The sequence below is a fragment of a genome, unplaced genomic scaffold (genome assembly GCF_019419815.1).
Source record: "Pyrus x bretschneideri cultivar Hongxiangsu unplaced genomic scaffold, Pyrus_bretschneideri_v1 Contig67, whole genome shotgun sequence".
In the NCBI taxonomy this organism is placed as follows: Eukaryota; Viridiplantae; Streptophyta; class Magnoliopsida; order Rosales; family Rosaceae; genus Pyrus; species Pyrus x bretschneideri.
The window spans coordinates 651,505-674,546 of NW_025999806.1; the positions used below are offsets into that span (position 1 = coordinate 651,505).

At 37.3% G+C, this 23,042-nt stretch overlaps 1 protein-coding gene, 1 long non-coding RNA gene and 1 other non-coding gene across 3 annotated transcripts; 1 reads left to right on the forward strand and 2 right to left on the reverse strand.

Moving 5' to 3' along the window:
* The first annotated feature begins 1,318 nt into the window (after positions 1–1,318).
* On the forward strand, positions 1,319–4,066 carry LOC103962844. Its single transcript, XR_007254151.1, has 3 exons — positions 1,319–1,485; positions 1,702–1,755; positions 2,034–4,066. It is a non-coding gene; the product is annotated as an uncharacterized LOC103962844 (long non-coding RNA).
* A 632-nt stretch (positions 4,067–4,698) lies between these two features.
* LOC103962842 (transcription factor LHW-like) lies at positions 4,699–16,240 on the reverse strand. The gene is given in 11 exon segments (XM_009375615.3): positions 4,699–5,395; positions 6,011–6,136; positions 6,243–6,383; positions 6,558–6,659; positions 6,749–8,395; positions 8,397–8,582; positions 10,212–10,271; positions 10,359–10,400; positions 14,355–14,436; positions 14,523–14,744; positions 15,557–16,240. Coding segments are annotated over 11 exon segments (2,862 nt in total). The 5' UTR covers positions 15,652–16,240; the 3' UTR covers positions 4,699–5,236.
* On the reverse strand, positions 11,584–11,703 carry LOC125472218. The gene has a single exon (XR_007254154.1). It is a non-coding gene; the product is annotated as a 5S ribosomal RNA (ribosomal RNA).
* Positions 16,241–23,042: the final 6,802 nt, after the last annotated feature.

Consider the following 23,042-nt stretch of genomic DNA (forward strand, 5'->3'; position numbering starts at 1 on the left):
TATAAAATAATAAAAAATAATTTTATTTGTAATTTTGGGTAGGATTTTTAACCGATCTTATTATGCCACGTGTCATTATCCGAAAAGTACAATTTTTGGTGATAGATTTCAATAAGATTTTTATCCAATTTCATCACACCACATGTCATTACCTTTTTAGAATCACTGAAAATATTGAAATGTGGTGTAATGTGGGAGAAAATTGTCACATCCCGGCCTGGGCGGAACCACTTCCCAGGCCCAACTCCACCACCGTAGCACGATATTGTCCGCTTTGGACTTACCATTCCCTCACGGTTTTGTTTTTGGGAACTCACGAACAACTTCCCAGTGGGTCACCCATCATGGGATTGCTCTAGCCCCCTTCTCGCTTAACTTCGGAGTTCCTACAGAACCCGAAGCCAGTGAGCTCCCAAAAGGCCTCGTGTTAGGTAGAGATGGGAATATACATATAAGGATCACTCCCCTGGGTGATGTGGGATCTTACAATCCACCCCCCTTAGGGGTTCGACGTCCTCGTCAGCACACCACGGCCAGGGTTAGGCTCTGATACCAAATTGTCACATCCCCGCCCGGGCGGAACCACTTCCCGGGCCCAACTCCACCACCGTAGCATGATATTGTCCGCTTTGGGCTTACCATTCCCTCACGGTTTTGTTTTTGGAACTCACGAGCAACTTCTCAGTGGGTCACCCATCATGGGATTGCTCTAGCTCCCTTCTCGCTTAACTTCGGAGTTCCTACGGAACCCGAAGCCAGTGAGCTCCCAAAAGGCCTCGTGTTAGGTAGAGATGGGAATATACATATAAGGATCACTCCCCTGGGTGATGTGAGATCTTACAAAATGGTAAGGTATTTATAAAAAAAATAAAAATAAAAAAATTATAATTTTTTTTTAATTTATTCGAATTTTTAATTAGTTTTAAAAAAAATAATAACTTAATTAATATGGACGGTTGGATTACAAAAAATTTGAAATCCAACAGTCTAGAATGATTTTTTTCTTTTTTCTAAAAAATTTAAAACCAAAAAAACTGGACCGTTGATCTGGAAATCAAACGGTCCAGATTCAAAGTGACTAAGTGGGGCTAACACGTGGGCCCCATTGTCTGAAAATCTGCCCGAGACGCGCCCACACACCTGATGCAAAAAATTTTATAACGTGGCTGATGTCAACCTTGCATCACTTTCCCTCAAGCACTCGGGCCTTGGACTCCCGTTTGCCCTCCCCCATAGGCTCCCCTTAGCCCAATTGCCCACATGGGCTGGAGCTAGTTTGGGAGGAGATTGGGTTGCAAACATTCCCTATCACCGGGAACATTTGTGATAATGGATAAAGAGGTTTGTGTTTAAGACTTGAGAGTAGTGCGGGTCTCTTTCTTGCAGGTCCTGCTGACACTAACTCATCTAGCCATTGTGATGGAGTAACTGGGGGCAGAACTCTTCGAGAGAATATTCAGTGCTGGTAGATTTAGTGAGGATGAGGTAAAGTAGTTTCAAAGGCAGAGAAAATTTTATCGAAAATGTTTTTAGTGTAAAGTCTGAAATATGGGATCTCCGAATGTCCCTTGAAATGGAATTCATCTCGATTTTTGTTTAGTTTGAGATAGGGAAAGTTAGGTCTGAAGCATTTTTACATAAACAGTCATAATATAACTAAAACTTACATACTTTTTTTATTTAATTGTTGTTTTGCATCAGGCAAAGTTTTTCTTCCAGCAGTTGATATCAGGAGTTAGTTACTGTCATATGATGGTATGTAATGTGGCACTTTTCTGCTAATTCGCTGTGTACTGTGATTTCTTTCTCTTTTGATATTGGAAGTGTTGGTTGTAGTAAGGAAATAATTGGTTTCAATAGTATACGACTTAGTTTCAATAGTATACGACTCAGTTTTTGAATAACAATATTACTAATTAGTTTTCTAAATGCCAATTACAGCTCTAAATTTTGTCTTAAGTGGAGTATTCTTACTAATGTAGCATTTTGTTGGCACATCAGTATGTTTTGATTGTTTCTCTGTTTGGACAGAGAATTCTTAACGTCCGGGTGAGAACGTGGGCCGGCTCATGTTTTAGTCTCTGTCGTATGCAATTTTACTTGGCATTCTTCAACTGCAGCTATAGTTAAGCAACACTCTCAGTATTCCATAATCAAACCACCATTTGAACTTTTTTCATCCACGAAGTTAAGCTTTTATGTGTCACCTTGAATGGTTATACGTTATTGTTTCAGATTCCTCCAGTGCGACATTGTTGTTCTCTTACTTACCTCTCAAGCTTGCTTAACATACCTAATCTTATTACTGTTGTATCGTTAAGGAATTCTCAACCGCGGTTCCAGTTCATCGTTATGAATCAGCGCAATACGGGTACAAATTCTTGACACCCAATGTTAGTTCCTATATTCTCTCATTTGGTTGATTTAATGACGGAATTGGTGGACACCTACAAAATAAGCTTGTCGAAGTTCACTGTAAGCAGATCCTATATGTCTGATTGTCTGGGATATTGTAACTGTATTTTGGTGCATATTGGGGAATAGATTGCTTTTAACTAGAGCTTTTCTGATGGTCGCTACCAGTCCTCGCCTGTATTGGGCAATGATTTTTTTTTTTTTTGTTTATCAGCTGTAGTGGCATACTATGTCATGACTGTTATAACCTCTAACCTTCACCCTTTTTTTTCTTTTTTTTTTTTTTTTTTTCCTTATTTAGGTGAAGTTTGCATTCCAATACATGCAAAAGAGTTATCCAGAAAAAGGCAAAATTTGACATATTATCGTGAACACCATTTAGGTATCTGATCTATGAATATTTTTTCTATCTGTTGTTCTGAATCTATGACTAAACAAGTTGGCATCCCGTACATATGATAGGTTGAATCTGTTTTTTCATCTATATATATATATATATATATATAACACGCCTATACTCTTTAAAACCACTATTAGAATTTAATTATGATTTGAATTAATTGATCTCTGGAGCGTTTCAATTGATCATCTAGGAAGAAATATACGGTTCTTTTGTAGTAGCAAAGGCTTGAGAGTGGGAGTTCTTAGCCATGCAAATGGTTTGCTTGCTTAATTTATTTCAAGGCTTGAAGAAGAGTTAAAACAAATGTTTGTCTTATATGTTTGTATTTGAATGGTAACGATGTTGTTCTTCTGGTGCAAAAATCTTCCCTTGAATCCATTTCAGCTTAGGCTCTACTTTTCTTTCATTTCAGCTTCATTTTCATGTTCATCATGTACTGTCTGTATATGTTTTGTGTCGGCATTGGAGGGTGGTGGTCTGTCATTTTGTTTTTCTTTTGTCTAATTGTAAGACCTTCTAACAATTGAATTTATTTTATGTGGAAACAATCATTGTGATCCTGTAGTTTGAGTTATTTCAGTTACGTATCAATACTTAACTACTGGATTTTTCTTAAGGAAATTGGATATAGGCTACAGTACTATGTGTAAAATATCATGGAAACACAATTGTGTTGCATCCATGCCTACTGCCTGCGATATGATTGACATAGTTTAATTAGATTGAAACCAGACGTACTAATCTAATTTAACACAAATTGATATCTTGGTATGTGACTGATCTGCAAAGTAAAAGTGAATAATGTCTACGTGTAGTTTGTATGAAATGTATACACTTCAATGTATGCATTCATCATCTTTAGAAATGGGTAGCGCCAGGGATTAAAAAAAAAAAAACCTCTCACACGCATGTAAGCGTGCATGGAGAGGTAAGGTTTTGATCTCTTTCAATTTGATATATGATTGGATTTTGTTTGTAGTAGATTTGATTTACAGTAATGCAATTGCTTTGCTCTTTTTCACCATGATTGTTTTATCAGTTATTGTTTCTTTTCTTTTCATTCCGTGTGGATTTTTTTTTACTTGACTGGTCAGGAACAAGATAAAGCTTTTAGATTGTTTGTATCGAGAAGGAACGATCCAAATAAGAATTTAGAACTATGTGTTCTCGTGCTTAATGAGGTTTTATTTTGAGTTGTATATATCTTTAGTTTCAAACAAGTCTATATGGCTTCATTCGTATGCTTTTATTTCAAGGGGTATGATATCCACACATCCCACCGTCGGATCGGATGAATTAAAGATAATCAACGGACATAAATTATCAAGGGTGTGTGAGAAGTAAAACAGGGCGTGTGGATAGCACACCCCTATTTCAATGTTCTCTCTTTTACACATGCTATCATTTTTACTTCATTTTTGGTATATTATTTCGTTTGGGTAAAAAGTTGGACGTGGTCTTCATTTGAAAACAAAAAAAAATCCTCTTTTCCATGGTGATCACTGCAAAGAGAATCAACATACTGATGAATGTAACCTTTTGAGTTAGGTAATTAATGAGACAATGATCTTATTCGTTGTCTTTGAAATCCGCCCTTTTGATTGTACATGTTCTTACAATATGCAGATCCATACATCGCAAGCAAAGTTTCACTTCATTGGTTCTTAGGTACTACACCGTTTTTTTAGTTACTTTCAACGGAAATTTATCATGTCTGTTGTGGATAATGGTTTTAAAACCCATAGCAAAGCGCAGGCAAATTTTCTAGTGTCACTCTAAAGTTTAATGTTATTCTCTATAATTTCCCTCACCCAATACAACTTGTGTACACAAAAATAATGTCATGCTGTTCAATTAAGCGAAAACCAAAATACGAGACCAGATGAAAAAACATTCAATAACCACATTCTTAGACATCAAACAGTAAGTTATCTATAAACCTTGAAAACTCCGGGAAATCAAACGGTGGTCTTCGTTTAACTAACAGGTCGGAAACCCTACAGTATCCCCACCCCTACCAACCTCTATACATTTGGAAAAATCTATATCCCATAAGTTATACCCAATCGGTAGCCTCTACACACACCACCAGTGTCCATGGCTGAAATGTTTCAGTAGGGCATATAGTTGAACATTCAGATTTTTAGCTACGTCAAAGAAAACACGCTATTACAAAGCAGTTTCTGACTAGTTTAACAAATCTCACCCCGCTAAAGTGAGGACGGCCAGGATCGTGCTTTCTGAAACATAAACTGGGCCCAGGTGAGAGCTACCAGAGATGCTAGTCAAGAATGTATGTTCGTCATGGCAAGCGAAATCTTGGCTCACTCTGAACATGTCCAGACCAACAAGCTATAGCAACTGTGGTTCATCACAATCTACTGCGCCTATGAACACGGAAACTGTATATCTAGCGGCTCACTGCAAATTACTAGGCCTACCAGTTGCAGGTATTGAGTGGTGGACCATCACATTGTTCATCATGGCATTGGCCGATGACGCGGTGCCTTTTACAGTTTGCTCCAAAAGCTGAACGAGTGACATAAATATTTCCATCCTCGTTACGTCCCTATTGGCCTGCATATAACACTTTGGACGTAAATGACCAACATAGAGAAGGTAATACTGGATGCGCCTTCTGAACAAGCAAAATATTGGCAACAAGATTCAGAAGTTGCTAGTTGGTACCACAAAATCAAAGAAAACATTGGTAGTAATATCATGACTGGAATGCCTTACAGGCTATATAACAAGCATCGTCTCTCCTATGAGAAAACCAGACGACGGGGACACTTAATTTGCAATGCATCTTTTTGCTACATCTATGATATACCCAGAGTAATTTAACATTCAGTTTTAACCTAAATTAAATGAATTCAAGACTACAGAAAATGACATGAATCATGAATTTGATCCAAGATCTCGGTCATATGAAGGAGCAAAGGAACCAACAGTCTATTATGTCCTGGACTTCTAGTTTTATATTTGAAAGTATTCAGTGTAAAGTGAAGCTGATGTTAAGAAATCCCTTTAGATTTCATATATTAGGATCCCGTATGATCAATAGGAAATTTTGTGACAATGGGGTGAATGGTTTAAAAAGGTGCATAGGGTTTGTAGATTGAATGGGAATTAAGGACTTCATGGTTGTAGATGATCATAAATAAAAAAGGCTCTTGTTTTCAATATTACCTCTACTGCAAAGCACGCCCATATCTTATCATTCCGAGCTTCCATCACCCCCTTCAGGATGGTCAAACCCATACCTCTGATTAAATCAGCTATTTCTAAAAAGAAACCCTGTTCTTCACAGAGCATCTGAAAAAAAGAGAGAATAAAATGGAAAGAAAACATATTTTTCCATGTACTTCACTGATAGCCAAAGCTCCAATTTCAGATATTTCATAAAATGCCAGTCACTAACCTCCACAAGCATCTGATGGGGTGGATTGAGATCCTCAACGATGATAGGGCAAACCATTGATTGTGTCCCAACCTCAAAAGCCCATGTCGCCCCTCCATCAAAGTTGTCTTTTAGAACCAGTCCATCTTTTTTGCCGATAATCTGCATAGGCAGTAAAGGGTATACATCATCTCAAAAGGATCCCGTATTTGTTATATCCTTGTCTTTAAATATCTCATATTCTGAATCCAACTCCCCTAACTCTGGATTTCTCTCAACAATGAAAGCAGATTCCTTTTTAAAGGAAACAAGGGGAAAAGTAGACAGTGATTGTACCTTCGACTCTCCTGTTTGTTTTAGCTTGTCGGCATGCTTTGTGACACCTTGCAAGAACAGCATATGCTTGATGGTGCGTTCAAGCAGTGCATCTATGCTACACTGTAAAACCATATAAAGTTATCAAAATAATGGCATCACTATCTGAATATTGAAAATTTAAAAACAAGGAATAGGAAGCAAGGTATTACTTTTGCCCCATTTGGCACAATATCACGCAACTCCTTCACACGATCTTGGATCATCTGACGATCTTTTGGCCTTGGTCTAGGGTTCTCTCCAGGTTTAAGCCTTTTGCGATTTGATTTTCCTATTATATCAGGCTTCTTAGAATATGCTGTTGAAACACTGCTCTCATGATTTGCACTATTACCCTGTTTAACCCAAGAACTAATTTGAGATCCATATATAGAGTTGGTCAGTGAACAGTTTCCCGCATCCTCTTTTCTACACCCAGACTGAAGGGAACTAGTTTCTTCCGTCCCTTCCTTTACAAGAGATTTAGGAAGGCCAAGTTTCTCCCCATGTACATCATTAGACATAATAATTCGTCCATACGGGGGAGAACTATTAGGGACGGAAGAGCTACTGATTTTTGTCAATGATGTTCTCCAAGACACATTATCATCAGAGTTCTGCTTGACAGCAGACTGAGCCCGAGAGACCACAGCATCTAAAAGATGTTCAGTGCCTGCCCCAGAGAAAATGCAACCATTTGATGTTTCTTGACCTGCTGGATAATAATCTGAAGCCAACTCCTGCACATTTGTAAATGTTGAAGTATTCTTGCCTAGGTTTCTTGCGTCTGAATGTGTCTCATCAGCAAGCAAATTATTCCAATTGCCATTAAACAGCTTGTTTTTAAAATCCATACCCAAAACATCAAACAAATCATCCCCTGATGAAACCTGAGTATATGCATCATTTGTAGCATTTGCAGATCCTGGAACAATACCAGGGATGTGTGCATTCAAGGGGATATGTTCATCTGAATCTGCCAATGGAATGTTCAGTGCTTGAAACAATTCATCATCTATCCTTTGTAGGGCCAATTCACTCTGGGTAAGCTTCACATCGGCAGAAAACTGTCTGTGATCAGAGCCTTTGGAAGGCATGTTATTAGCAGATGATTGACCTGCAACACTGGATGAAGAAACTCCTTCCGTTTGGAATGCATCAGCCTTTTGAAATTTAACACCAGACAGACATCCACCAGAGAGGTTGATGTCAGCTACCCTGTGGGGGTCTGAAAAAGAGCAAGGAACAGAAATTGGCCTTGAATAACTACTCGATCCACCATGCACTTGACTTCCTCCAAGCAATGCGGTTGTTGTCAAACCTTTGCTCTGATCAAGGATTAAACTTCCACTTGTTCCCAATTGAGGCATGATACCATTTGATGCGCTAAAGTTCTTATCAAGATGATGCCTAATGCTACCAGCAGACAAGATCATATGTTCTATAAACTTTAGGCTGTTCTGATCTGAACTTGATTGACCTAAAGACGGGTATTTGAGTCCCACCCCTGAATTGTAAGAGGGAGTCGGCTGGTTCGACCATGCATCAGAATTCGAGGTAATCACTTCAGTTCCCCGAACTCTATCCTTTAGTTGGCCACCCAAAGAAAAGTTTGGCTTCATCGATGGAGAAACTGTTGGTTGTTGAGGATCATCATGAATTTTGGGCAGACTTTGGGTGAGATTTGGGGTTTGAAATGCTGAAGAAGTGGTTTGAGAATTATTCTGAATATCCTTAAGAAGAGAGTGAGATAGTTGGCCAGAAAGGCCTGAGGCCCGAGTAAAGTGACTTTGATGGGTGTAGTTATCAGTCATCCGTGTAGGATCCTGTTACCTTTAAATTACCTGCTGGATGCATGGATGCCACTGTTCCAGAAGTATAGGGTAACCCAGATTTCTCAACCAAATCTTTGGTCACACAGTTTTCTGCTAAAAGAGCACCAGGAACACGTCCTAGTTGCAGGACTAAACTCTTCACATCATTGATGAAGCCTGTATCCTCCATCATCTGAATCAGAATGGATACATTAATCAGGTTGGAAGGAACTGACAACAGACACAAATCAAACATTGATTTGGCTTAATCAACCGCTTGCATTATTAGAAGGGTTTTTATCACAATTCACAAGTAGTCCCCGAAATTGACGCAAACCATCAAGATGGTCCCTGAAAATGAAAATCAGTCAATGTAGTCCTTGAAAATGCTGTTGCAAATCAATGTGGTCCTCTCGTTAGAATTCCGTCAAAATTTTTGTTAGCATGCTGATTTGGCACATATGTGGACCCCACAATTCTATTAAATATTGCCACATGGATAAATTATTAAAAACTTCATAAAAATTAATTTCAAATCACTATAACTAAATTCAAAATGATTAAATTAAAAAATTAAAAGCTATTCAACAAAAAAAATTAGATGCATCTTTAATCCTCAACTAATTAAATTAAACAATTAGGTGCAGCTTTAATTCTCAATCCTCACCATCTGCCAATTCTCTTGCCATCTCTCCCACCCCAAGCGACCATCTTCCCCACCCTCACCCCACCCCTGACATCGATGTTGTCAATCCTTCCCCCTCACCGTCGAATCGTCGACCCCTTCCCTCCCCACCGTTACCACACCAACCCACCTCAACCCGCTTCCCTTCATCCCAACCTCCAACCGACACCAAGCCAACAACCACCAGTCCCCCATCGCAACCCCCGATCCCAATTTTGAGACAACGAGACAACCTAGGAACGAAGAATTTTTTAGACAAGTTTGGATGACGTCCTCGGCTAGGTCATTGCATACGAACTCCTCTGCCCCTAGCCTCCCCCTGGCTCTCTCTCTCTCCTTGCACGAATTGAGTCTTCCTCATCGTGAAAGTAGCAGCTTTAATTGTTTTAATTTTTTATTTAATCATTTTGAACTTAGTTTTAAATGATTTTAAATTAAATTTTTATAAAGTTTTTAATAATTTATCCATGTGGCAATATTTGTGGGATGCCAAATTAGCATACTAACAGAAATTTTGATGAAATTCTAACGGAAGGACCATATTGATTTCCAACACTCATACTAGATTTTCATTTTCATGGACCATCTTGATGGTATAGGTCAATTTCAGGGACTACTTGCGATAAAAACCCTTATTAGAATGGTCAAACTTTATGAAAACATAGGTGGTAATAGTCATTCATAGGGGGGTAAAAATAAAATAAATAAACATGTAGGGCTTGTTAATATCAGAACAATTTTTGCTCGTAACAGAACAAAGGTGTAACCAACAGCCATTCATGTAAAATGGCAGCCAGTCAATAAATTAATTTATTTGGCCTGAAGCCCATGACAAGCTTTCCTGCCATACAAAATACCCACTTCTCAACAGGTTAGTATAAAATCCAGATTTCATCGTCTTGCCTTGCAAATATTACTAAATGCAGCTTTCTTGTGTTAATATATCGCCGAAATCTGAGTGCCCATGTGGAAAATTTAACAGAATGGCCAACCCAAAATTTGCCTCATGGTTGGACAAACTTGGTCATTTATTGAGAAAAGAAAATTTTAGCGGCAGGCACAGGTGAATATGATGCAAACTACTGGAATCAAATATTTAGTGAATAATTTGATGGCGCCATAGAACCAAGGACTTACAGCTGTGGAAGAACCAAGTTGAACAACACCGTGAGGAAGAACAGGAATAACTGCAACGGTCTGCAGACCAAATAAAAATACAAGTAATGTCATGAAACAGAAAAATATAGAATATGCAAAACAGCTGTTATTCAGGAACTAGCATACCTGCATGCCAGAAGAAAATTGGTGGTGCATCTCATTGAGGACCTGAAGCAGTCACAATTAAGTCATATCAGTACAAATGCCAAACCCCAAAACTTGAATACAAGTTTTATCCTTTGATGAAACAATGCTTATGTAAATTCAAAATTGTCATGCGCAAAAATGCCTCTGACAAATTTATGAAAACTAGATAGATAGCTATACATCATTTATCTTCCATTAAACTTTAGTTTCACTCATCCAAGTATAATCAACAGCTACTCTCTCTACAGTTTTCCTCCACATCAAAAGGAATCTTGATGGTGGAAGGAGGTACAAGAAAAGTTTAAGGCTAAGAAGGAATGTTGTAAAGCCTTATACAAGGATAGAACCAATGAAAATTGTAAAAGGTATAAGATAGTGAAGAAGGAAGCAAAGAACGCCATGAGAGAAGCGAAGCTAGTGGCTTTTGACGACATTTATAACCAATTAGATACAGAATAAGGAGAGTTGGATATCTATAAACTGGCTAGAGCAAGAGAAATGAAGACAAGAGACTTGAACCAAGTAAGGAGTATCAACAATGAGAATGAAATGTTCTAGCTATGGAGAACGCAGTTAAAGACAGATGGAGAGCTTATTTTCTTAATCTCTTCAATGAGGGACACAACATGAGTACTTCTTTGGGTGAGTTGAGTAACACAAAAGAGTGTAGAAATTACTCCTTGTACTGCCGAATCAGGAAAGACGAAGTGGTTGTAGCCTTGAAAAAGATGAAGTACAGAAAAGCAGTGGGTTTGGGTCCCAACAATACACCGATTGAAGTGTGGAAGGTTTTGGGAAAGACAGATATAGCAAGTTAGAACCACATAGCATGGCTCACAAACCTTTTCAATGAGATATTGAAAATGAAAAAGAAGCCCATTGAGTGGAGAGAAAGCACTTTGGTGCCTATTTACAAGAATATGGGCGGCATACAAAATTACATGAACCATAAGGGTTTTAAGCTAATGAGCCATACAATGAAGCTCTGGGCGAGGGTAATTGAGCATAGATTAAGGCAAGAGACACAAGTCTTAGAGAATCAATTTGGGTTTATGCCAGGGCACTCGACAATAGAAGCAATCTATCTCTTACGAAGATCGATGGAACGACAGAGAGATACGAAAAAAGGATTTGCACATGGTTTTTACCTCCTTCTTCTTCTTCTTCTTCTAAGCCTTTTCCCACTATGTGGGGTCGGTTGTGGGGGATGCAACACGAGGACTTCCCAGGAGGTCACCCATCCTAGTACTACTCTCGCCCAAAACACACTTAACTTCGGAGTTCAGATGGGATCCGATGCATGTGAGTTGGTATGATTGCATCCCAAGGATTCGACGTAAGATAGGAGTGCCGGTTGTTGACTACTTGACGCCCTCCCCCTCCTCCTTTATCCGGGCTTGGGACCGGCAATGTAAGATAAACTTACACAGGCGAAGTTTTTACTGATTTGGAAAATCATATGATAAGGTCCCAAGCAATGTATAAGGCGTAGGCGAGGCGTCTCATAGATAGCCCCGCCTAGGCGTGAGGCAAAGTTTCATGGTATGTAAAATTTTAATATATATTATATATATAATTATATTTATAAAATATAACACTAAATATAATTATAACTAAATCAAAGATAATATCATCTTCTTCATTACTAAGTCTAGTTGTACTTAGAAACTATGTCAAAAAGTCTTAAAATGTTATAATTATTTATTTTATTGTAAGCAATTATAGAGAACTTCAAGAGAAACCAGGGTGAGTGACCACAATTATAGGGAATTTCAAGGAAAATTAAGGTTGAATGTCACAATTATAGGGAAATTCAAAAGGAAATAAAGGTTGAGTGGCGCAATTATAGGGAATTTAAAATGAAATAAAGACTAGGTGGAGCAATCATAGGGACTTTAAAAGGATATAAAGGCTTAGTGGAGCCATTATTATACAGAATTTAAAGGAAAATAAAGGTTGACTGGAGTAGTTATGAGGAATTGGAAGAGAAATAAAACTTTGCTAATTAAAATGCTCGGTGGCGGAATCTGAATGGGCAACAATGTAAAAAAAATTAAAAAAATAGAAAACAGTTAGAGTTAGACTTCAGTCACGTAGGATTGGAGAGAGAAACTTTCTATTTCTTCTTCGTTAAAACTACAAGTCTCCTGCATTTTAGAAACATACATGGATTTAGAAGGAAAAAAAGGCCCAGGTTGAACGCCTGGGCGCACCCCAACGCCACCCTACACCCACCCCCACAAAATAAAGGTGAAAACCCAGCCGCCCATCCTCCAAGGCTGCCTAGGTGCGCCCTGAGGCGAGTTTTTTCAAACACCAGTCCCCTGAGAAATTCTTTTGAGAATACTAGTGAAGAAAGGAATACGAGTAGCATATATCCAAACAATAAGGGATATGTGTGATGGAGCAAGGACTATTGTAATAACTCATGAAGCACAAACTGAAAGCTTTCTAATAGCCACAGGGTTACACTAAAGCTCAACTTCAAGTCTTTAGTCCTTACCTTTATCCATTAATAATGGACGAGTTAACAAGACATATTCAAGATGGTATCACTTGATGTATGCTTTGTGCAGATGTTATAATGCTGATAGATGAAACACAAGAGGGAGAAAATGTGAAGCTTAACCTTTGGCAGGATGTGTTGGAAGCTAAAGGTTTTCGCCTAAGTAGGTCAAAGATAGAGTATATGCAGTGCAAGTTCAGTGGGAATGGGGTCCCAAATGAGATAGGGGTGAGAATCGGGGATCAGGAAGTACCAAAGCGTGAACATTTTCGTTATCTTGGATATATCTTGCAAAATAATGGGGAATTAGATGGAGACCTCAACCATAGAATCCAAGTTGGAACGAAGAAGTGGAAGAGCGCATCATGTGTGTTGTGCAACCAGTCGTATGCCACTAAAGCTCAAAGGAAAATTTTATGGGATGGCAATAAGGCCAGTGATCCTTTATGGCACCGAATGTTGGGCGGTCAGAAGGCAACCATGCAAAAAATGAGTAACGAAATGAAAATGCTTCGTTGGAGGTGTGAGCACACAAGAAATGATAGGATTAAGAACGAGGATTTTCGAGGTCAAGTAGGAGTGGTCGCAATTGAAGGTGAGATGAGAGAAAATCGTTTAAGATGGTTTGGACACGAGAATTGAAAACCTACAGATGCTTTGGTCAATGCAAAAGGGTAGAGGAAGAGCTACAAAGACTTTGAAATAGACTACAAGAATAGATATGGAGAACTTCGAGCTAACGGAAGACTTGACACAAAACCAAGCGCAATGGCATTCCAGGATTTATGCAACCAACCCCACTCAGTGGGATAAGGCTTGGTTGTTGTTATTGTACTCTGTCAAAAAGAGAATAGCCAACATATACATGTTTAGCTAAGATAGACGCACTGAAGAACAGATCTTGAGCAAGTAGATACGCGTGCTTACTACCTGGGTCCTGACCTTTTCCCAAAAAATTTCATTAAACTTTTCAAGCAAAAACGGCACTAATGGGGACAAGTAGAAATACTGATATACAAGAACGCATATTCCACTCACTGCGAAATCTACCCCTGTGAAACTTTAAAGATTCAGAGAAATTACTTTTCTTTCTAAAAAAGATCAAATTTTTCATTAAACATTGGATTTTGATTCGATGGTAATTGGTAACCATGGATTTTCATGACAGTATATTTAAAATGAAAATACACACAGAAATGTGATTTCATATGGTAGATAAAATATATATATATATATATATTTTATATACTTATATTCATAGTATATATACATGTGTGTGTGATATATGAGATCCCATAAATGAGAAATGTGAGAAGTGGTCGAGCAGCCATGTCACATCCTGATTGGGGTATCCAGTCTAAGAAGGGGCATGTACGTTCATGTGTGGTTGAAATTTATTATACTTCCATCCGCAAAAAGAAAAAATAATTTCATATAAAAATGAGGTAATTAGAAATACCAATATATACCTCTGGTGGATGGGCATCCTTTCTGTAATTGCCTGATAAAATCCATTGATGATTCCCCGTAAATGCAGCTCGTCCAACCATCCTGAAATAACCAAAAGAACAGTTTTTCAAATGGTTGTTTACAGCTAACAAGAAAAGCAACAAGCACAGGGAACAGAAAAGTCATACCCTTCACCCACTATGTTACACGGTTTATCCATCATCATTGTGTTAATAAGTGAGGACACTCTTTCCTCTTGTTGAATCCCACTAGAAGAGGAGCACACTTTAGAAGAAACCCAGCATCCCTCCCACTCTCCAAATGGTAATTCAGCTCTTTCAGTTCCAGCATTGCGTTTAGGTAGAGAAGATAGTGATGATTCGTAATGACATTCTTCCCAAATTAATAGTCTGCCACCAAGTTCATTAGAAACATATAATTCCCAAGAGAGCAGACATCAAAGCATCTAAAGATGACATGACACATGATCGCATAAAAGATTTAAGAGATAAAAAACAAAATTCAATTCAGTTGGTACCTGGGAGTAGTTTTAACGTCTGTAATAATGTATCTAAGTTTCAAAACATATCTAATATCAAGTGCACTTTCTTAGAGCAACTCATCAGCAGATTTAACCCTCCGCACCCAAGTTCGAATCCTCTTCCCGGTAGTTTAGATTAATTTAAAGCAGACTATCACTTGTATCGGAGTATAAACAAACGAGGACTAAATGCGTCCACTAAAGGGCAGGTTTGGCAAGCTAAATGCAACTCACTTTTTCACTCATTAGATTCTCAAAGACAAAACAGAACAAACCAAAACATAAACTTCCAAAAACAGAAATAAAGACTTTAGCTCAGATCACGCGAATCTAAACACAATAGACACATTACACTGTTACATCTCCATCGTATCTTAGATTATATATTATGTCCTCCCAAACCCTACTCATTCAAACCAAACGGAAACGGACAATATAATCCAATCCTGATACCAGATCCACTCTGTTTGGCTACTCAGAAAATGCAGGAAACAAAACAGTAACAATAAAATCTCAAATCTCCCCAAAACCTAAAACTAACTAGTCACACTATTCCTCCACTTTCTCAGCAACCAAACAGACGACTGACCATATTTTTCAAAAAATTAAAGAACTGAGTAATTGGAAAACCAAAAATTACCAGCATTCTGTGCGTTTGCTCCAGTTTATTGGGAAACTTACTTAGGGTTCTGGCAGCCGATCTTCCAGAAGACAGCGTAAGCCCACTGATTGGCGCCGCACAGCCTCTTGAGCACTTCCTTAAGCAAAAACCCCATGGCTACCGCCTCTCCGTGGCTCCAAAAATTCAGAATATTCAAAGCACTAATCGAACAGAACAGAGTAGACAAATTGACAGCCGATTCAAATGACAAATAAATCAGTCCCGAAGAGTGTGCATTTCCCGGCGGCGCCTAACTTCCACGGCATGATCCTCTCCCCGCCTGCATCGTCCTCAGTCCGCCGGTCCTCTTCCTCTCTGGATCCAAGTTCCATGCATTGAGTCTCAATCTCCGGCCAGCCATCTATAACAGATAGAGTGAAGAGACAGAAAGGGGAGGAAGCTGAAGGCCTTCCGAAAGGGAGTAAAAAGCTACACTATTCCACAAGCTTCGAGCCTGTAGAAAGCCTCCATTGTTGCTATCACGTCAGTTTCTGTGAGCTGCTGAAAAATGGTGAAATTTGAAGAGTTGCAAAGAAAGAGAGGAGACGAAGAGAATGCGAGAGAACGATGAGTTCGAATACGGTGTCGTTTGGTGTGGGGAGGTGAGGTCTGTCGTGTTCAGTGCTTCAGCTGCTGCTTCACTGCTCTTCTTGTTGCTGCGAAATTCTCTGCGTAGTTGTGTCGGAGTGCGCTAAAAGTGCGCCACAATACAGAGGCAGAGGAGCTTGGCTGTCAGTCACAGCCCTGTCACGGTAGCTCCGTCACGGCCTTTCGTATTTTTCGTTTTCTTTTAAGGTTTTTTTTTTTTTTTCTTGGTTTTGTCGTGACAGTTTGAGTATGTAATTTTTATTGGGTTGAACAAATAAAGTAGTGCCGGTTGCTGTCGTGATTACGTCATCATTGACATTGCCCTTGCTTTTTGGATGAAATTACGAGAATGGCAATAGATAACTCAATCTCTTTAAATGAACTGCATTCTAAACTGAATAGCCAATTTTGTATTAAAATATTAGTATTTTTTTATTTTATAAAATAATAAAAGATAATTTTATTTTTAATTTCTGGTAATAATAACAGATTAGATGAAAATATTAAAATGTAATGTAAAGTGGAAAAACATGATTAAGTATTTATTGAAAAGAAATTATAATTCTTTATATTTTTATTTAATTTTTTATACTTTTTAATAATTTTTATGATATTTCAATAATTTAAATTATGGCTAACGTAATGATAAAATTAGCCTTGCGTGACATGCCCAGGCATTGAGCCAGTAAATTATTACCTGACTTCTCTATTGGATTCACCTTATGCCCAATTTCCAGAGTGGGCTAGAGTGTTTTGGAGTGGAGTTGCTCTCACTAATAAGGCTATGGATTCGAGTGGAATTACATGTGGAGGGTTGCGATAGTTGTGGTGTATGTATCTACAAGTGTACTTACTCCATAAGCCAGAAAATAATAGATTATTCATTTTTATTTAATTTTCCTTTTTTTGTTGCCTGAATATGCAGAAAATCATGGTTAATGATTAAAGTGGAGGAAAAGGGCATATGATGGAGGAGATTTGACTCTCCTCTACTTTTTTTGCTTTCTTTTTCATTATCTGGTTTTAGTTCTTGGTAAATAAAAAAAATAAAAATAAAAAGAGGTTTATTTTCGATGATGTTGTCTAAGTCTCAAAAGACAATCTCACTTTATCTTGTAAAACTTAGCACTCGTTTGGCAAGTGTGAAATCTCATTTCCGAATTTCACTGCTTGATTTTATGTATTTTGTATTTACACAAACTTATTTTATTTTAGGCAATTTTAGTGTTTTAGTTACTTAGTTACAAAGTTGATTTTCCTTAATTAGTCATTGAAAATTCGTAAACCTCTTGAGGTCACTCTTAGTTTTTTAATTTTTTTTTTTTTTTTCAGAGTTTGATCTTATGAACACGTAGGTCAAAACTTCACGAATAGGAGCTATAATGAAGAAGAAATTAACAGGCATTGGCAGAGACATTTTGGTCATTTAGACTTTCTATTTAAGGAATGCCAATAAACTGGGAGGAACCTTCCCATTTGTGGAAAACTAAACTTGCAGGTCAACCCGGCGGCCCAAATAGTGTGGCAATTTGACCTGGCTCCCTGCAAAAACTTTAACATTGTTTCCATCGAGTTCAGGCGATGCTGACTTCGGCCACTGCTCCCATTCAACCCATCTCTTGGTTTTGAACATGAACCAATCAAAATTTGTCCCGTTTGTTCAGGCCGTCAGTTTTTGGATGATTCACGGCCCGTGATCACTCGATTCTAGATAACATCAATGATAATGGACAGTTATGAGCCTACAAGTATGAAGTGATAAGTCAGGGAACATATTAGAATTACTGCGCATAACTTATACATCTGTGTGATTAGATATTTGTTGATCATGTGGAATCGATAATGTGTGTAATTACATTTTAATTCATGTTGAATTGATGTATGAGCTATGATGTGTGATGGTGTGAGTACACCATAAGCAATGTGGTACATGAATGGTCTCGCCTTGTTAATCCACATTAGAAAACCATACACATTTTATGAGTGATTTCGCATGATTAATTTGCATTAAGGTCACTGCTTACCTTGTACATCATCTCCATAGGCGGTTTCGCCTAGTTAATTCGATTGGAGAACCTCACTATTGGAGGTTTGCTTATGGTCTTACCTAGTTAATCCGCATTGGGGGACCATACGCACTCTAAGGGTGACTCTGCCTAGTTAATCCACATTAAGGGGTTACAGTCTACTTGATTACATTACTTTGATGGGTAGTCCCGCCTGGTTAAACCGCATTGAGGGACCACACTGCTAGATGCTTGCCTATACTCATGCGTAGATAATCCGCGTTAGAGGACCATACGCATACTAGGGGTAACTCTGTCTGGTTAATCCACATCAGGGGGTCATTGCCTAATTGGTTACATTATAATCCATAGGTGGTCCTACCTTGCAAATTCACATTGGGGGACCACGCTATAGGACGGTTGCCTATAGTTCTGCTTGGTTAATTCACACTGGATGACTATATGCATTCTAGGAATGGATTCCATTGAGTGATCCGGAATCCCTTTCCCTATTAGGTTTCGTTGAGTGGTCTAGAAGCCTATCATTATTGGATTACGTTAAGTGGTCCAGAATCCCTTTTCCTATTCGTTCTGTGGAGTAGTCTAGAATCATATATTCTTGTGAGTAGAAGTTGCTCAAGTTTATGGCGTGTTGGCCGATACTTGGAGGTGATTAAGCTATAAGCCTATAAACAGTAAGTGATATGGAAAAATTGTGAGTAAATTAAAATCTAATCTAAAAGTCTAGGTATAAACTAATTGTGAGTGCCCAGAGAAGAGTTGAACCATTAATAAACATGTGAAACATGATTTAAATTTATCTTTAAAAATTCACAAAAAATTAATTTGAAGTCAAAAAAATATTTTGAAAGGTGCTACGAATTCGTTGCGACGTTTCCTATGCAAATAATGTCCTAAGATAAGTTTTTACATCAAGTAATTCAAGTTCCGACAACTAGTGTGTTTTTTTTTTTTTCTTAAATGAAAATGAGGTTTTAAAGTTGGACAAGGATTGTTTGCCCTCCCGTGCCCTCCTGTTTGTATGGTCACGGTTAAGTCACGTTAACATTTTATATTACTATTCATTTTTGTCTTATTATCTCTATAAAAAAAAATAATATAAAATGTTGACGTGAATTAACTGTGACCACACAAAATAGGAGAGCACGGGAGGGCACTGGAAGTGGGAGGGCAGACAATCCTTGTCCTTTAAAGTTGTATGGACAATGCCAATATCCCGACTTGTTTGTAGCATCATTGATAATATTTTTTTGAAGTAAATTGATTTTTTATGAATTTTTAAAGGTAATTTTAATTAAAATTTATGTTGAGAGAACTTTTTTTTAACAATTTTTAAAGGAGTGTGATATCCACACACCCTTTTTTACTTCTCACACATATTCTAATTTTCGGCCGTCGAATCGAATGAATTAAAGAAGATCAACAGACAGAAATTAACAAATGGTGCGTGAGAAGTAAAAGAGGGTGTGTGGATAGCACACCCCTTTTTAAAATCAAAAGTTAGGTTTTAGGGATGTTCAGACGAAGACAATGTTCAACTAGTGCGTAGCATTTTTTTTGAAGTATAATGAATTTTTTTAGTAATATTCTTAAATTAAATCAGAAGAAAAATAGTTATAAAAAATAAAAAAAATAAAAAAACTAATGAAAAGTACCAGGATTGACTTTTTAGTGTAAAACTGTAATTTGGTGTTAAAATAAACAGTACCGAAAACTTTTGATTCAAGTTTTCTTCAAAAAAACCTAAAAAGAATGACACACGGCAGCACGTGAATAAGAAAAATAGGGGCGGGATAAACTCAGGGCTACTCACGTGTTGCCACGTGTTATTTCTTTTAATTTTTTTACTATTTTTCTTATGACTTAAATTGAGAATATTAATAAAAAATTTATTACACGTTGGAAAAATATTTTGTAAAATGCAACGCACTTGTTGAGACGTTGTACTCATCCCTACATCCCTATATCTCACCTTTGATTTTCCAAATTGTTAAAAGACGTCCTCTAATCATGATTTAATTTGAACTTATCTTGAAATATTCATAAAAGTTTCATTTTACGTCGGAATAATATATTGAAATATGCTACGAACTCATTGCGATGTTCCTTGTGAAATAAAATCCTTAGCTAAGTTGTAATGAAGTGAATTTGAACTCAAGAGACGAGAGAAATGTTAAGGAGTAAGCGCGAATTTAGTAAAGTTACGAAACCACTTAGTCGTATGTAACTAAATTCAAGTTTATAAGACTAATTTTTTTCTTTTTCCAAACTAGAAATGAAGTTATGGAGACATAGACGACGCCAATATCACAACGAGCTCAGGGCAACTTTCGAAGTAATTTTGGGAAGTAAAATGAATTTATTATGAATTCTGATATAGATTCAAATTATAATCAATTAAAATCGTTTTTAGGAACGATTTTTAACATCTTTAAAATTCAAAACTGAAGTTTTAAGGATGTAAGGGACGCCAATGTCGCAACAAGTTCGTAGCAACTTCTTAAATATTTTGTTGATGACACATGTGTCAAGTCGCACGACCTTTTGAACCATTTATGGGGGATCATGTCATTTCCTTTTACCTTAGAATATTCATAATAAATACACTATATGCCAGAAAAACATTTTAGAAGTTGCTACAAACTCGTTATGATGTTAGCATCGTCCCTAGATCCCTTAAACCTCATTTATAATTTTAAAGTTGTTAAAAATTGTTCCAAAAGACAATTTTATTTATTCTACTTTGAATTTATCTTTCGTAATTTGCCACGAACTCGTTGAGACGTTGGCTTTCTTCCTATGACCCTAAAAACCTCTTTTTTAGTTACATACAGCTAAGTGATCTCATAACTTAATCAAACTCATTCGCCCTATAATACTTCTCTCAACTCTTAATTTCGTATTCACTTGATGCAAACTTATGTTAGGGTTTTATCGTCGTAGGCTACATTGCAGCGATATCATAGCATCTTTCGGAATATTTCAAATGTAAATTAAATTTATTATGAATACTCCAATACAGTGGTGGAGTCACATGGAGACTAGGTAGTCCAGAGTCCATCCTGAAATTTAAACTTATGTTTATTGTCTACTGATTTTTGAAATAATGAGTATGTGGTGTATTGGTAGATCAGATTTTGGAGGTATCATCAAGTTTTGGGGTTGACAACTGCTGACAAAAAACAACTTTTTGGTTTTTTAAACCCTTACCTAAAAACCATATACAACTACCCTTCTGCCAACGTTCTGATTTCTTTTAAACCAATTCCCTTTTTTTTTTTTTTTTTTGTTAGTTCATATAAAACAAGGTATAAACATTCGAAAAAAATCTCTTAATAATAGTTTGAGCTAGTTATAATGTTATTATCAATGTTGCGTAAGATATCAACACAAGTTCTATTTATTATGACTTCTCTCAATAATATTTTTTTTCATACAAACTTTAAAACTCCATCACTCTTGTTATAATGTTATTATTGAGCTAGTTATAATGTTATTATCAATGTTGCGTAAGATGTGACATCCCACATCGTCTAGGAGAGTGATCCTTATATGTTTATTCTCATCCCTACCTAGCACGAGGCCTTTTGAGAGCTCACTGGCATCGGGTTCCATGGGAACTCCGAAGTTACGCGAGTAGCGCGCGAGAGCACTCCCAGGATGGGTGACCTATCGGGAAGTTCTTGTGTGAGTTCTCAAAAACAAAACCGTGAGGGCGTGGTTTGGGTTCAAAACGGACAATATCGTGCTATGGTGGTGGAGCGGGCCTGGGAAGTGGTTCTCCTCAGGCCGGGATGTGACATAAGATATCAACACAGGTTCTATTTACTATGACTTCTCTCAATAATATTTTTTTTCATACAAACTTTAAAACTCCATCACTCTTGTTTGATTTTCCATGATATTAATGTTTTTTTTTCCCTAATTTCTTTCATTAGCTTAAAGGCCCTCCTGACATGAATTTATGGCTCACCACTGCTCCAAGATAATTCAAATTTTCTTTACTATATTGTCCATAACTTTTATTTTGGTTATTATTCTTTAATTTTGTTAACAAGGTTAGACCATCTCCAACCCTTGGGAATAAAACTTCAAAATTTAAGCCAAAAAATTTTACGCCATAACCCAGAAACTGTTTTTCTCCTCCAATGGTTATGGCTTAAAATTTTAGCCCAAAATTATTAAATAATGATTTTAGCCTAATTTTTTTTTTTGGGTAATTTTTTTTGAAAATATAATTTATGTAGATTATCCTAATTATTTTTATGAACATTTTAATCTAAAAATATTTAAATTCCAATAAGTAATTAAAAAGCATACAAATACATAGGTATTTATAAAGTTTTAAGTGAAATTTAATATTAATTAATTTTTAAAATTATTTTAGACGTTAGATTTAATTTTGGGCTGTCAAATATTTTATTTACAGTTAGATTTGATTTTATTTGATCACAATCGTTGGATTATAAATAAAAAAAACAAAAAAAATGTTTGAAATATGACAGTTTGGTGAGTTCAACATTATTTAAGCCAAACTTAATTTTTGGGGGTGGGAGGGGGGTTTAAAGATTATATTGTAAGTGAGAGGTCTTATGTCACATCCCAGCCCCGGCCCCCACCACATCCCGGACTCGACTCCACCATAGCACGATATTGTCCACTTTAGGCCTCAATCATGCCTTCACAGTTTTGTTTCTGGGAACTCACACGAGAACTTCCCAATGGGTCACCCATCCTGGGATTGCTCTCGCACAAACTCGTTTAACTTCGGAGTTCCTACAGAACCCGAAGATAGTGAGCTCCCAAAAAACCTCATGCTAGGTAGAGATGGGAATATACATATATAGTTTACAGGATCCACTCCCCTGGACGGTGTGGGATGTTACAATCC